Source organism: Triticum dicoccoides, chromosome 6A (assembly GCF_002162155.2).
Source record: "Triticum dicoccoides isolate Atlit2015 ecotype Zavitan chromosome 6A, WEW_v2.0, whole genome shotgun sequence".
Classification (NCBI taxonomy): Eukaryota; Viridiplantae; Streptophyta; class Magnoliopsida; order Poales; family Poaceae; genus Triticum; species Triticum dicoccoides.
Window position 1 is genome coordinate 532062013 of NC_041390.1, and position 15691 is coordinate 532077703.

The 15691-nt window shown below is 44.4% G+C and overlaps 3 protein-coding genes across 3 annotated transcripts in view; 2 read left to right on the top strand and 1 right to left on the bottom strand.

Annotated features, from left to right (window-relative positions):
- Positions 1–382: 382 nt before the first annotated feature.
- LOC119317713 (nucleotide-sugar uncharacterized transporter 2-like) lies at positions 383–3493 on the top strand. The gene is made up of 7 exons (XM_037592208.1): positions 383–878; positions 1553–1704; positions 1809–2017; positions 2095–2188; positions 2443–2609; positions 2684–2854; positions 2954–3493. The coding sequence occupies exons 1-7, from the start codon at positions 743–745 to the stop codon at positions 3222–3224; spliced, it is 1200 nt and encodes a 399-aa protein (XP_037448105.1). The 5' UTR covers positions 383–742; the 3' UTR covers positions 3225–3493.
- Positions 3494–5004: 1511 nt separating this feature from the next.
- Positions 5005–10555, top strand: LOC119317712 (25S rRNA (cytosine-C(5))-methyltransferase nop2-like). Its single transcript, XM_037592207.1, has 17 exons — positions 5005–5428; positions 5622–5785; positions 5893–5956; positions 6332–6465; positions 6649–6732; positions 6864–6938; positions 7022–7093; positions 7185–7258; positions 7457–7509; positions 7632–7741; positions 8043–8111; positions 8244–8318; positions 8798–8890; positions 8961–9040; positions 9118–9217; positions 9494–10161; positions 10246–10555. Exons 1-17 carry the CDS (start codon positions 5062–5064, stop codon positions 10283–10285), a joined length of 2322 nt encoding a protein of 773 aa, XP_037448104.1. The 5' UTR covers positions 5005–5061; the 3' UTR covers positions 10286–10555.
- Positions 10556–11320: 765 nt separating this feature from the next.
- LOC119315951 overlaps positions 11321–15691 on the bottom strand; it is a 4803-nt gene continuing 432 nt past the window's right edge. Inside the window, exons 2-6 of the mRNA XM_037590378.1 lie at positions 15573–15691; positions 13487–13572; positions 13060–13365; positions 12843–12929; positions 11321–12072 (exon numbers count right to left, since the gene is read on the bottom strand). Of these exons, the coding sequence (XP_037446275.1) occupies positions 11658–12072; positions 12843–12929; positions 13060–13365; positions 13487–13572; positions 15573–15691 (1013 nt within the window). The 3' untranslated portion in view covers positions 11321–11657. The remainder of the gene's footprint in view (positions 12073–12842; positions 12930–13059; positions 13366–13486; positions 13573–15572) is intronic.

Here is a 15691-nt window from a genome sequence, read left to right on the forward strand (position 1 = left end):
GTGTGATTTTTATATTAAAGATGCTACTACTGATGAACTTTTCAAAATAGACCCGGATCCTTTTACGCAAAAGGAAAAACGCTTCCTACGGCTCCTAGGATAGAGAGGTTGGCTTCTCCATCCATCACTTGTCGCGGACGGACGACAGATGAATGTGGCGCAGTACGTGCAAGCATCGGGTGCAGTTACCTCACCGTCGTGCATACTACACCGAAAAGGTCTTTTTCCACAGGGTCTCTCCCTGCAAAAGGTTAATCTCCGGTACAAAATTAAAAGCCAACCTAACAGAACAACCCAACAGCTCCGGCGATCTTCCAAGTCAATCTCACTCCAAAACAAGACCAAAAACCTGCTCTCGGAAAGCGGCAGCACGAGCAGGCCAAGAAACCAACCACCTCACGTACGTAGGTACTGCCCACGACGACGCCACCACTAACTCGCCCCGTCCGTCCTCTCCCCCCACTCGCGGCTCGCGCCAGCTTCAATTCATCGCCACTCACCACCAGCCACCGGCCACCACCACCACCACCACCACATTCGCCCAGGCCGCTGCCTGCCCCGCAGTGGTACCCTCCCCCCCGCCCGTGTCCGCCCTCCTAAAACGAGCGTCGGCCCCGAAATAGCCCGGCACCACGAGCACCGCCCACCGGCCACTCATTGAATCCATGCTGCCCTTGTCGTCGTTAACTCCTCTGCCTCCTCGCCTTGCCCGGGAGTGAGCGAGCGAGCGAGCGAGAGCGGCATGATGAAGCTGCGGTGGTGGCGGGTCGACGCGTCGGAGGTGGCCGCCGTCACGGCCATGGGCGTCTGGGAGGCCGTCCTGGCCGGCGGCGGCCGGCGCTTCATCAAGCGCAAGGACAGCGACGCCGGCGAGACCGGTCGGTACCGTCGCCCTCTTCCTCCTCCCCCCTTTATCTGCATGCGCGGTTGCTCTTCTGTTCCGTTCGTGCCAGTTTTTTTGGTCCAGAACCAGAAGTCAGGTCAGGGAGATTCTCCAGGCCGAGGAGAACTGCTCCCGTTTTGTTGCGAAATTTCGGCAGATTTTGGTGCGGGGGAACGGCACGATAGCTGCGCCCTTTCGCGGTTTGTTGGGCGCCATTTCCCTGGGAACGGCAAGGCCGTTGCTGGCTGCTTGTTGCTCGGCATGCCCGCTCCGTTTGGATCCTTTTCCGGTGCGGGGCTCCAGGGCATCATCGCCAAAGTGTGACGCTTTCTTATCCCTTTCTTCACGTACCTCTGAAATCTTTACTTAGCAATTTCTGCATCAGTGAGATTAGCAAGTTAATTTCATCCGTGGTGCCATTACTCTGCGTAGCTAGTTTAGTGTATTATTGTGTTCTTTAGCCCTAGCATTCCTCCCCAATGGATTCCACAAAATAGATATGATCTCACCATGGTTGGTGTCCACCATGGTGCCCCAGTATCTGCACATGCTCCTGCTGCACTCAGTCTCTCACGAAATCCTGTGGAGTTGCTCTGGAAATCAACGTGTGAAAAACCTGATCCAGTTTACATCCACTGACTTAATGTCGCCCCGTCGTCCTGCATACAGGTCGGGCGCTGGAGGAGCTGCGGAGCTCCCTGTACAACGAGATGCACAGCTCGGAGGGGGCCAAGCGCCAGCAGCAGCGGTTCTGCGGCCCGTCCGTCGCGCTCACCTTCAACTTCGCCGTCGCCGTTGGGATCATCGTGGCCAACAAAATGGTACGTACAATCCCCACATCATCCACCTACATATGCCGCCTTCGTTAGTCCACGTACGAGTTCGTAGCAAGATTTCATTTACTCACGGATGAATCGCCTTGTAGGTGATGGGGAGTGTCGGGTTCAAGTACCCGATCGCGCTGTCGCTGATCCACTACGCGGTCGCGCTGGTTCTCATGGCGATCCTCAAGGCGCTGTCCCTGCTGCCGGTTGCGCCGCCTTCCAAGTCGACGCCCTTCTCCTCTCTGTTCGCTCTGGGCGCCGTGATGTCTCTCTCCACCGGGCTCGCGAACGTGAGCTTGAAACACAATAGGTAAACCGGATTCTGTCTAGACTTACATATGTTCAGTGATGTTGCTCCATGTGTTTCTCAGTATCTTTGCCATTCAGTGTAGGTTTCTACCAAATGGCTAAGATTGCCGTGACTCCGACGATCGTCGCGGCGGAGTTCATGCTTTTTAAGAAGAAGGTTTCCTGTCAGAAGGTAGGTTTACCTCCATAGTTACTGATGAGCTGCACATGTCTTTCCTGTACGTTGAACACAACTGTTGTCATATTTCTTCAGAGGAAGAAAGCCCAACAAATTGTGCTCTAAATACATGTCTTGTCGTCTCTCCACCGGACTACCACTCATGCCATATGTGTGCATGTGTTTGTTTGTTGTTGATAGTGCAAACCTGTTACGCTGTCAAATTTATTCAGTTGGTTTTAACTGGAAATCCTGTTCAACATTTACAGGTTATCACACTGGCAACGGTGTCAATCGGAGTGGCTGTGGCCACAGTCACGGACCTAGAGTTCAACTTCTTCGGCGCCTGCGTAGCACTGGCATGGATCGTCCCTAGCGCGGTAAACAAGATCCTGTGGTCGAATCTGCAGCAGACCGGAAACTGGACCGCCCTCGCGTAAGTTCCAAGCTCTGCATTTCGATCCGCGCATTGTTTTTCGGTTAAGTGACACGGATTGTTCGATCAACCAGGCTGATGTGGAAGACGACCCCCGTCACCATATTCTTCTTGCTGGCGCTGATGCCTCTGCTGGATCCGCCGGGCCTGCTGCTGTTCAACTGGAATTTCAGAAACAGCTGCGCCATTGTCATCTCTGCTCTGTTCGGCTTCCTCCTCCAGTGGTCCGGCGCTTTGGCACTTGGGTGAGACCATGGTTCCTCTCTTCACAAGAACATTCTTCCTTCTGAAATTTCATGCTGCTAATTGACTCCGTGTTGATTTGTTTGTGGCGTGCATTGCAGCGCGACCTCGGCACTGTCGCACGTGGTGCTGGGGCAGTTCAAGACCATCGTCATCATGCTCTCCGGCTACCTCATCTTCCGCTCCGACCCCGGGGTCACCAGCATCTGCGGCGCCGTCGTGGCCCTCGGCGGCATGTCCTTCTACACCTACCTGGGCCTCAAGAAGGAGACGGCGGCGCCCAGCGGCAAGAAGCCGCCGTCCAGATCGAATTCCTTCCTGGGCAAGCCCGCCGGCGATGGGGGCAGCTCGGACTACGAGGACTCCGTGTGAGTTGGGAGTTTTGCTTGGGGTGACTTTGGTGGCCGGTTGTGTTGTAAACCTCGTGGTAGACTCTCACTTCATCTGTTGTACATAGAAGAACTTTCCTTTTCCCTTTTGCTAGGTGACTTCTCAATGATTTTACACTTGAAGCTTTCTTAGTGCAGCTCTAGCTGATCCAAAAATGGTTAGAGGAGTAAATTTTTCAGTTTACTCCTCTAACTGGCACCTAGCCGGACTTGTATAATGGCTAGAGGAGAAAAAAAAATCATACTCCTCAACACCACGGAATCCTATATTTTCTCGTCCGACCACCTTCCCGAGTAAAAATTGCCCCTTCTCCCCTCTGTCGGACCCACCCCACCCCGCGCCGCATCTACTCCAGCGCCTCACTTCTTGCTTTCGCCGCCCACCATGCGCCACCGATGTCGCTTAAATCGACAGATATACGACCCTTGTCGCCGACGCCGGATTCAACGCAGCCAGACCTCCAACGTTGTCGCGTTTTGGATGGATTTGACAGGGACTGAACCGCGCAACCGCCTCAACCACTCTGTGCCGCATCTCGGTTTGTCATCCTCCTTTCGACGCTCGAATCTCACCCGACAAACTGATCAATGGCACAACCACGTCCATCTGTCGGCTGGGCTCAGCACTAGCCCAGCGGTTTGTCTGCTCATCACTGTCGGTCCTCAAGTGTGACCACTACCCGTGTTTGGTGCTGCGTCGAGTTTTGAGCACGCCAAAACATCTCGAATGAGTGTTCTTCAAGTGCGAAAAGGACGAGATGAGTGGCTATTTTTATGTCTTTCTTCGAATTCCTCGCAGTTGGAACTTATTGTTTGCTCTAAGTTGTGTGTAGGAAGGATGCAAATTTTTGTATTGGAAAGAAGGGTACATTGATCAATTGTTAGGGAGAAAATTGCTAGATATTCGTGCACTATTTGTTAGAGTTGAGACGAGAGATGACACAATGTCCAATTATGTGGAGGCGGAGAAGAACGAAATGTGCAAGCTCAAGAAGCCAACAGAGAAAAGGCAACAATGTTGGCAATAAAGACATAGAGAATGTATTACTTGAACTAATGGGAGCAGTTAGGACACTTGTGTTTCTATTAATAAAGTATCTAATTGTTCTTGTAGTTTTCTCTGGATCAATTCTCTTAGCGAAGAATCGGTGAAGTATTTAACCATGATGTCGTTTAATAAAGTAATACAAGAGAGAAGTTTATTTCGGTGGCCCAAAATAAAATGAAATTTGATAATATTTTTTTACTCCGCTAAGTTTAGGGGGTTGGCTAGAAATGACCAAAATTTAAAAGAGTAAAAATACATGAAATTTTTTCTTGAATTGTGCAAACTTTCTTTTACATTTTATAAAAATAATTTTTGAATATCACGAACAGTTGTCTGAAACACGTGAGCATTTTTAAATGCATTTTTTAAATTACATTAACATTTTTCTAAAAGTTGCGTTAACATTTTTTTACACTGTATGTACTTTTTTTAACTGCATGATTTTTTAATAAATTTCACTAACGCATTTTATATTTCACGAACATTTCTTTTACAACATGCGCGTTTTTTACACTAGAGATATATGTATAGAGAAAAAGAAAATAAAGTGTCGCCATCCAGAAGGAGACGCGCGGCTCTCTGGTCGTGTCCATCGCGCCGTAGAAAGATGGGCCCTTTGAAAAGCCTGTCTGACCGGCCTGTTATCTCAAGCCTGCCTAACCGGGGCAGCGCCCACGACCAGGCCCGTGTTAAAACCAGCGTGTCTTCTCTCGCTTAGGGTTTTAGGTTTTCGCCAGCCACCCCCTACCGTCCCTCCCGTTCCCCCCACCCCATGGCCCGGAAGGTCGCGCAGCGCAGGCCGGCGGCGCCTCCCGCACCGCCCGCGGCCAAGAAGGTGGTCAAGGTTCCCTCGAGGGCGGCCAAGAGCGCGGCGCCGAAGAAGCAGAAGCTTCCCGAGCCCTCCTCCGACGACGACTCCGAGGCGGAGCAGCAGCCGCTCCACGAGGAGGAGGAGGAGGATTCAGACGTCGACGCCCCCTCCGACTCCGACGCCGATGAGCTCTCTGGCTCGGACGCCGGTAGCAGCGAGGAAGAGGAGGACGACGAGGAGGAGGAGGAGGACGACAACGACGACGAAGAAGAAGAGGACGACGACCCCCTCGCCGGCGACTTCCTTGCCGGCAGTGACGACGACAGTGGTAACTCTTCGATTGCTTGACGAGTAGAAGCGTACTAGTATTGAGTGGAATTAGCTTCAGCAGCTTCAGTTTTCTCCATCAAGCCATCCCATTGTAGAGTTCATGGCCGCTAGTTCAGTGCACGGCTATGCAAATCAGTGCTGTGTTTTCTATCCAGGGAATCGAAATTGATGGGCTTTGTTGTGTTTCTTAGACGAGGGGGGCGACTCTGGAGAGGAATCAGATGGGTCTGATGACCTCGAGGCAAAGTCAGCAGCTCTTGATCGACAGAAGGAGCAGATTGAAGAAGATGCAGCTGCGGACCTTGCACTCAACATAAGATCAGAATCTGATGAATTCCGGTTGCCCACCAAGGAGGTTGCTTTTCCTTCTTCTGTTCACATTTTTTCTTTCTCAGTATTGTTTATGTGCTGCACATTGTAGGCTGCATGGACTTACCATGGTTTATAATTTAAAATCTGCAGGAGTTGGAAGAAGAGGCACTTGGACCACCTAACCTTCCAAATCTTAAAAGGAGGATCTCGGAAAGTAAGTTTATCCAATATCTTGTACTCCCTCCGTAAAGAAATACAAGTACAGAGGGAGTATTTATTAAAGTTCAGAAACCTTCAAAGATAGGTAGATAGATAAAGCTGAAATGGTGTTGGCGCAAAATTGATTCATGCTTTTGTAATTGAGGTGCATTTCTTAGCTCGTATAAAATTGCAAAGTCAGATTGTAACAAGAGGAGTGCATAGAGACCATATGCAATCTACTGATTTTCTATTTTTTTCCCTTAGCAGATTGCTATGATCAGGAATACCATTCAGTATACATTGAATTGATTTTCTGTGTTTGATCCACTTCAATCTATAGACCTTTCTGAGCTTGGTTTCTCTGTCTATTTGTTGGTTTCCTGTCTAGTTGTACGGGTACTCTCAAACTTTAGCAAGCTGAGGCAAGAAAATGTTGCCAGAAAAGATTATGTTGATCAGTTCAAGACGGACGTGATGGCGTACTATGGATACAATGAATTTCTCATTGAAGCATTTGTTGAGGTAAGCTGCCTATCCCAGCCAGTGATTGTCTGATATATCCGCTACCAGTATTTCTTTCAGTTTGAGTTGTGGTGATCCAGCTGTCTGATATTAGTAGTTGCAAATTGTCTGTCTGGCACGATTATTAATTTTTATAATGATTTAGCTGCTGTTGTTGTGAACATTCTGTGTGCTACATTGCAGATGTTCCCAGCTGTTGAGGTTGTTGAGCTACTTGAATCATTTGAAAAAAGACCCCCTGAGTGCTTGCGTACAAATACACTAAAGGTAATAACATATTAGCTCAATTTCTTGATGTATGTGTATGTCACCAAAGATTCTATAGCTGTTAGTCTCTAACTGTAGATTTATCACTGCTTCATTAAGTATGTCTCTCTCTTATCTTTGTGGGTTTGCAGACCCGTAGGAGGGATCTTGCTGCTGCTCTTATTCCTAGAGGGTTTAATCTGGATCCGATTGGAAAATGGTCAAAGGTTTGCTTTCTTTCAACTTATTTTCTTTTACAACTAAATAATATGGAATATTAAAGCAAGCCTTGTGGTTTGGACAATTTCAGGTAGGATTAGTTGTGTACGACTCCACTGTTTCGTCTGGCGCCACTGTTGAATATATGGCAGGACATTACATGGTATCTTCCTCTCCCCTATTATTCGTTAGATTGTTTTCCTCACTATCCATCTACCAGCAATTCATCTTATCTTTTAATACTGTGATTACAGAAACAAGGCGCGAGTTCCTTTTTGCCAGTGATGGCTCTTGCTCCACAGGAGAAGGAGCGAATAGTTGATATGGCGTAAGATTTCCCCCCACTCTCATGATCCTTTTGCAATAATTCATTTGAACTAGTTTATAACTGTGTTTGCATGTATGTAAGCCTTCATATGCTATCCTATTGTGTCACATGCTTGCTTCTGCATTTGATATTAACCTTTAACGAATTATTCATGTCAGTACTTCCAAAGATAGAAACTGATTTTCTTCTTGGTTCCAGAGCTGCCCCAGGTGGCAAGACCACATACATTGGAGCTCTGATGAAAAATACTGGTTAGTTCATTATGCCTGTTTTGCCTTTTGACTATGTGGTCCTTCCTTCAAAGTGCCTGTTCTTTCTTTTTAGTAGCTGTTGAATGATATAATTATCCTGTATTTTTCTTCCTGCCTTGCAGGAATAATCTATGCAAATGAGCTTAACGAGAAAAGGTTGCATGGACTGTTGGGCAACATACATCGCCTGGGTGTGACAAATACCATAGTTTGTAATTATGACGGTAAAGAGGTAAGCAGAAAATACGACCATTGTATGTTCTCAGGGGCACAGAGCATTCTTTAGGCCAAAGAACCAAAGGATAGTCAACTAATTGTATGCAACAAGTTAGCATAATAAATCATTACCAATATAACATAATGCTTTGTAGAGAACTTTTAGTATGAAGGCATTTCAATGCCAAGCTAATATTATCTGGTCCATTTCAATCATAAGAAAATGAATTTGGAATCCTAGTAATTGTCAGACACTTCAGTTTATTGCATCGTGTGCTCAATTGACATCAATTATTTTATGATCCAATTTATTTCAGCTCCCCAAAGTACTTGGAATGAACTCAGTTGACAGAGTACTGTTGGATGCGCCCTGCACAGGCACCGGAGTTAGTATAATCCAATTCATATTATTCTTCTGTACTCATTATACATCGTCTTGGCTATTTCATCTGATATGTACTCATTATACATTGTCTTGCCTATTTCATCTGATAGTCAATCTCACTCTGTTTCTGCAGACCGTTTGGAAGGATGCACAAATAAAAACATCTAAGGACATCGATGACATCAGGAATTGTGCTTTCGTACAAAAGGTACATTTTATTCACAATTCAAAAATAAATACACGTTCTCCAATTCAAACCCATTCCCACTTTAAAATTAACGACAGTTATTAACCCAGTAATTCTCCAAATTAAATCTACTCACCTCCACATGAATTTATTTTTTAGTTGGTTTTGAAGCAATTAGTATCGCTGTGTCTCTTATCTCTTGTAAAGTTGTCGTGTAAGTAAGTATCATATATTGTTATGTTCTACTTATCTGCTTAGCTATTACTCCCTCCGTAAAGAAATATAAGAGTGTTTAGATCTAAACGCTCTTATGTTTCTTTACGGAGGGAGTATTTTCAAAGTTATGTCTTATTATAATTTAAACCTTTCAACTTTACGGTTTCCATTAGAAGTTCTTAGGCTCATGATATAGTATGGTTAAACTATATTCGCAGTATGAGCCTCAATTACCTTATTTTTTAGCATACCAACTCCGAGAAGCTGATAAACTTGTTTTGCAGCAATTGCTTCTGGCTGCTATTGATTTGGTTGACGCCAACTCCAAAACTGGTGGTTACATTGTTTACTCTACTTGTTCGATGATGATTCCAGAAGTAAGTACATTTTTCTTGTTTGCTGGATAATGATTGAACTTCAGTAACTGAACCCTCCAACTTTGTGTAGAATGAAGCAGTCATCGACTATGCCCTTAAAAAGAGAGATGTAAAGGTTGTTCCTTGTGGATTAGATTTTGGACGCCCAGGGTATGTTAATCTTACTACCGCCTTCCTCTTTTAAGATCTGGTACTTTACTTATGTTTCCCTGTTTATTATCGTACAGATTCATCCGGTTCCGGGAGCATCGCTTCCATACGTCTTTAGACAAAACAAGGAGGTTTTATCCTCATGTCAACAACATGGATGGCTTTTTCGTAGCCAAGGTACATTTTATGATGTTTGGATTATTTACCAGGAGTGACGATAACTGAACCATATGATCACATGTTAGCTTCTTGAGGTGTCTTATCTTTCATAGCATGAATTTTCATCCAGGAACTTTATGTGAAAATCTAACTTCTGTTGGCAAATAGTTTGATGATCTCATTTACACATTGGACTGTTTAGAATGTATTTAAGTTATCACGTATAGTTGATTCTATAAAAGTAAAACTGCAAAATATAAAATAAAATCTGATGGGGTATTTCATTTCATACAGCTGAAGAAGATGAGCAACACAATTCCAGCCTCGTCCGAGTCATCTAAAGAGCCCGAAGAAGCAGCGGAGGGCGTTGTTGACCCAAACCAGGATGAGGAAGATGAGAAAGATGTTCCTGATGGGCAATCCACCAAGTCGAAGAATCATAAACAGGGAAAGAAGAAAAATGAACAAGCAAGTATCCCTGAAGGGGAGGGGGACCAGAGCCAGGCACCTGAAAGACCAGCAAAGCACCCCAAGAGCAACAAAGGAGTGAAGAAAAGTAGTGGCCCTAAAAGTGCTGAAATGAACGGAGATAAGAAAGGAACACGCGATGAACAAACAGAGCATGTCAAGAGTCAGAAGGGTTCCAAGAAAAGTAAAGGCCCTAAAAATGCTGGAATGGATGTAGATGAGAAAGAAACACCCAGTGAGCAAACAGAGGAGGTCAAGAGCCACAAGGGTGCGAAGAGAAGTAGTGGACCTAAAAGTGCTGGAATAAATGGAGAGAAGAAAGATGTGCCCGAGGAACAAACAGAGCAGACCAGCCACAAAAAGAAGCATGTGTCTGATAAAATTAAGAAGTCTGGTTCCAAGAGCACCTCAGGGACCAAAGAGAAGAAACCGGTGTCCAATGAAGGAAGCAAGAAGAGGAAAAGGAAATGGCAATTCAAGCTGAGGCGGGACTGGTGAGAAGCTTATCTTTGGCCTATTGCCCGTTTTTTCTCTTGCTTTGTGTGATTATTCTTGATCAACAATTTTACTATTGACAGGGAGGCAAAACAGAAGTGGGAGAAGAGGACGAAGGTATAAGAATTGATGGTTCAAGAGAGAGCCACATTAGCCTTAGAAGAGGAGATTTAAAGTGAAACATTGATGTGCTATGTATGAAGAAATGTAAAAGGAACGACTGTACACTCAATTTTGGTCTACGGTACAAGTTTGTGGTGAAGCAAAATTTTGTTGTACGCTGGAAGTGATTGTGTAATCTAATCACTGATATTTTATTTTCTGTGTTTAGAGAGTGTGACCAGTCTATTCTAGTTTTTCTCAGTGAAGTCGTCATGGACACCGAGGCTCCTATTACTAAATGTTGTTCTGGGCAACCTACCGTGTTTGATCGGATCATTGTGTGTGGCTGTAGCTGAAGTTCTATTGATGCATTGGCAACCTAAGGCTTTCACCGTGTTTGACCGAATTGTTCTTTGTGGGCTGTAGCTTAAGTTCTATTGATATACATGAGCAATGCTCTTGTTTTTTTTTTGCTTAGATAGATGAGGCGCCTACAACGCTCTTCACTTGTTCTAACATTTGGAAACGTCTGTGTTTGTCTCTTTTGCACGTACCAAACATGAATTTAACTGTGATACATGCGTAAGCTACAACTTTGTAATCATATACTTTGGGACAACAACGTCTGGTCTGAAGGTAAGAAGAGATTGCTCATTTCTCACTATGCCCTTGTCTAAGAGGCATAGATCAGGATTTGTGCTGCACACACGATCCAGAAGAGTCCTAACGCTTCTGTGGACCAAGGCGGACGCAAATTTGGTCCTCTAGACGCAACATAATCAAACAGCTTCCAAAACTGGATGAACTCGAGTTCTTTAGGATTAGACCCAATCTGTGATGACCATTGGTGGGTCTTGAACCAATGCCATAGCTAGTCATGTTAGTGTTTGCCAAGGGATCTACAATGCAATGTTTTTTAACAGCCACCAGGTATCTCGAAAGCACATCAAATAAAATAACATCGAGCTGCTAAATGCAACAATTAGCAGAGGAAGTTTATCGGGCAGTTGATTCCGCAAGTAGCAGATACAGCTTGAGAGAGATTTTGTGCTTCCAAAATGCAAATACCAGAAATGCACAATTTTTCAAATGCACATCTTTAAAACCCACATGCTCCAGAACATCCCAAATTCCAACCAACCGAGCATAACATCGTCATGTAGAACACCAGGGCCATAGCCTTGCTACAACACATATAGCCAAGGCGTCAAAAACTTTAAAACCTAGGAGTTTCACATGAGGACATTACGCATAACAGATTTTCGTCGCCATCTCCAGATCAGCTACTTTTTAAGTTCTAGCATTACCACTATGGACAAGTAGTATATTACTTGAGGTAGACTCTCCTTGGTGCACAAAACCTGGCATTGTTTTGAGGATTGCTTCGCAGGCTTCAGTTCATGGTCTTGTAGGCCCTGAAAGCGACGAACACCGTTGCAGCAGCTCCAACAACAGCAAGAGTGGTGTAGGTGTCGGACCTATCCCAGGTCTCGAACCAGGTGGGCATCCGGCAAATCTTCATGCGACCCTTGCTGGCGGCAACACTTTCTTTGACACTCTCTGTCTTGGAGATCCTGAGGTTCTGCTCAGCTGGAATGCTCTCATCCTGTTTTCCTTCTGGCAGATCACTTTGGCAGCAGCTAAGGCCTCCTCCATTGCCCTGGCAGCATCCACCTGCAGGTGCACTGTCAGTTCCATTTGCTTCAGGGGATTCTTTGGCGCTTGATTCTTCCCCAGCCACACCATTCGTCATGTGCCTAAGCTCCAGAGCTTGCTTCTGCTGCTCTTCAGACATACCCAACTGACCCCTGTATAACAGGATAGCATGTGTAAGAATCACACTTGAAAGAGGGGTATTTGGCTGTGGAGCAAACATAGGGCAAAGGTTCAATGAAACATGAACAAGACATATCAGGGCTTAAACAACATTTGCAAAACAAGATTGCATATCCTTTATTATTGGTTTCCTTGCAATGAGATTGACCACAGAAAGGTCATTTTTCAATTTCTGAAGTCACCGCAAATAAACAAATCAAGGTTATTTGAAAGTACAACACAGTATCCTCACATGGCATCACACGAACAGAATAAGTCGTACAAATGAGTGCTTAAACATAATTGACGAAAACTACACAGGCAGTACAAACAACCTACAACATGCTGTCTAGATGCTTATAGTCACAGTAGTCTTACTTTGCTATAATGCTCAAGTAAAGAAGCATCAGTGACAGACTTCCATCCCAGTATCTTCCCTCAAATCAAGATTAGACTACTTGAAGTAATCAAATCATTTCGAAATAGATTAACCAGTGCTATAGGCATACAAGTACTAGAGCACACACCAGGCAGTTTTTATAATATTATCAGATTATTGATTTAGGCTCAGAATCTATGATGTATAAGCACGGCCAAGTCCAGATAGAACAGCAAGAGAAAAGGACACAGATCTGAAAATGCTAATAGTACTCAATGACATGACACTACAACACTGATACAAATGATTGGTGAAACACTAACTAGATATCCTCTTTAGTCAAAATCAACACATGGAATGGATTAATTAAAAGAGGAAGCATACCTCCATAGACGGTCCACAATCGCTCCTCTTTGTCCAATTTGTTTGTGCAGTAACTCAGGCACATCATCAGGGGCAACATAACCATACCTAGAATTACAAATACAGTAAGCAATGGCTGGGTTTTGACAAAGTAAAATTAAAACAGATAGCGCTACAGGAAGGTATTGAGATTCCTAGGGCACAAGAAGGTAGATTTATGATAGTTCCTGGTACATACCAATTACCAGTCACTTCTCCCTTAGCATCTGGACTGAATATGATGACATTTCCTGCATACTTATGACCTCCCACATGTGAGCATGCACTAACAGCCACGTGACCATCAAGACCTTCTGCTTCAATCTCTTCCTTGAACCTTGTAATCAAAGCAGGACCGCAAACACCACACCTTTTATCCCTGCTTCCATGGCAGCAGACAAAAACATAGGAACCTCTTGTAGCCTCAGGAGATCCAGGAAGCCATTCAGTATCTTTCACGAGTACTTCTTCAACAAAGTTGTCAACATCAAAGTGGGTCAGCCCTCTGCAAAGATTACACCACGTATTGAAGAAAACAATCAGTTGACTTGTGTATTCCTACCTAATAAATACTAGTAGTAGAAATGGGAAGACTGAATGTTTATTTCTTTGCAGCTTTCAGCTACCTGTATCGGATCATATCAGGAAAGATCAACACGTCTCCAAGAGATGACTCAGTGCCATCTTCTCCTTCACAAATGGTCAGTTTGGTCTGAGAAAGTAGAACAGACCACTCATTACCAATAAAAAATAACACATGGGAAAGTCTTGTCTATTCATCTATCTAGACAGTAGACACTATAAGGTGGATTGTCTGTAAGCACAAATCACATTGCTATCAGGTCAGACACACATGCACATCACAAAACTAATAAAAAAAGGCAGGAAAGCAACATGAACTAACAAAAATAATATGACAAATTCCAACAATAGACTAATAATAATGACACCAATCAAAGAATACTTGCTTGAATTTAGATGTGAATATGAAGAAAAGAACATAAGGCATAACTTAGGAAGATTAATATCACTGAGCAGTAACACTAGATTGCCAGAAGCTGCAAAATGCTCAACAGTGACAGTACCCTCAGAGGAATTGTAACTGTCATGTACCAATATAATTACTCCCTCCGCTCCAAAATATAAGATGTTTTGGATATTTCAATATGGTCCACATACATACTTAAATGAGTGAACAAACACATTAGAACATGTCTATATACATCCGATTCACAAAAAGTTAGAACATCTTATAATTGTGAACATAGGGAACATATGGGGTAACTACATTTTTTTCTGTTGCTTAGATCCTCTTTTACCAAGGAGCAAGACGGCCAAGACCCACACAGAGAAACAAGGCAGAGGATCTTCTGCCCTCAAATGCACCAAACAAATCATGCAAGGACATCTATACAAAAACAGAAGGAACCCACAGTACTTTTCTGGTTCTATTAATAACAACTCTATATATCACACAATCAATGTCCCCTAGCATATACTCTGTAGATCACGTGCTCAATGTTTCATAATATCAACCCCATGTACTGCACTATGTGGATGAAGACAAAAGGAGCAAGCTCCTAGTCCTAAAGGGTGAACAGAGACATTAATGCACATACCACCATATGATTTCAAAGGTTCAAAGGTGCATTATAAATGCTAACCAATACAGACGGCAAGCAAAGGACGCAATAATCAAATAATGAGAAAAACATCTAAACATGAACAAACAGAGCCTGGATTTGAACCAAACTACATCCCCCACCCCTTCAAAGATAGAATAACAGGATGTGAGCAAACCCCCCAAAAAGTATAGTGTGTGGATTTAAACAAAACCATATTATCAGAGCCAGATGGACCAGAAAACCATATGAAACAGTTACAAGGAGTCAAGGAACTGTACATCATAAATAAACTGAGAACCCACCGACTATATTAGCACTGGAAATGGAGCAAAATCCATTGGATGGAGCGAGAATCCAGCAATTGGACGGTGTGAGCCAAATAATTGGTAGAGTAATCCAATTATACCCAAACAATACCAGACACGTCCAAAACATATAAACACCAAATCACCACCAGAATTCGACACGCATGGCCCATATACACACGCTAGAATGTGGGGATTCGACACCAGTTCAAACCCCAAGAGCACTATTTACATGTCCCGTTGAAAGTTGAAACAACAATAACCTTAAAGGAGAGCACCAAGCGACCAGATCTTGCGTGAAGAAGCACCAAAACAAAGTGCGAACAAAATTAAGTACAGAGACACCGACCAATCTACAGACATAATTGGCACCAAATAGCAAGCATATCAACACCACTGACCACCATAATTAAGCGAGATTCTACTGCCCAATCAGAAACAATAAACTGAAGCAAAAGCAATTGGAACTACATCGTCCCCCAACACTGATCGGATCGACTGATTATAATATTTAAGGGTCGCGATCTCCTGCAGGAACCCAGCACCACCATATGCAGACAACCAAATCGAACTACATAACATAGTACAGTAACTCGAGCAAGTCGAAAACTAGTCGTCAGCTAAATCGTAAGCTCGGAGCAACCAGCAAACAGTTTCCACTGCGAACAACCACATACTAAAACAACACTAGCATACCAGAAGCATACGGATACCACATCACAGCACCAAATCAGCCACTCACAAAGCGAACCGAGAGGGGGGGGGGGAGAAGAGATACTCACGCTCTTCTTCAGGTCGGGCTTGCGGGCCTTGATGGCGGCGGCGAGGAGGCGGGGGAGGCGGTCGGACTCGGTGGCCTCGAGGTGGGACGGCCACTCCTCGGGGCCCTTGTAGCAGAGGA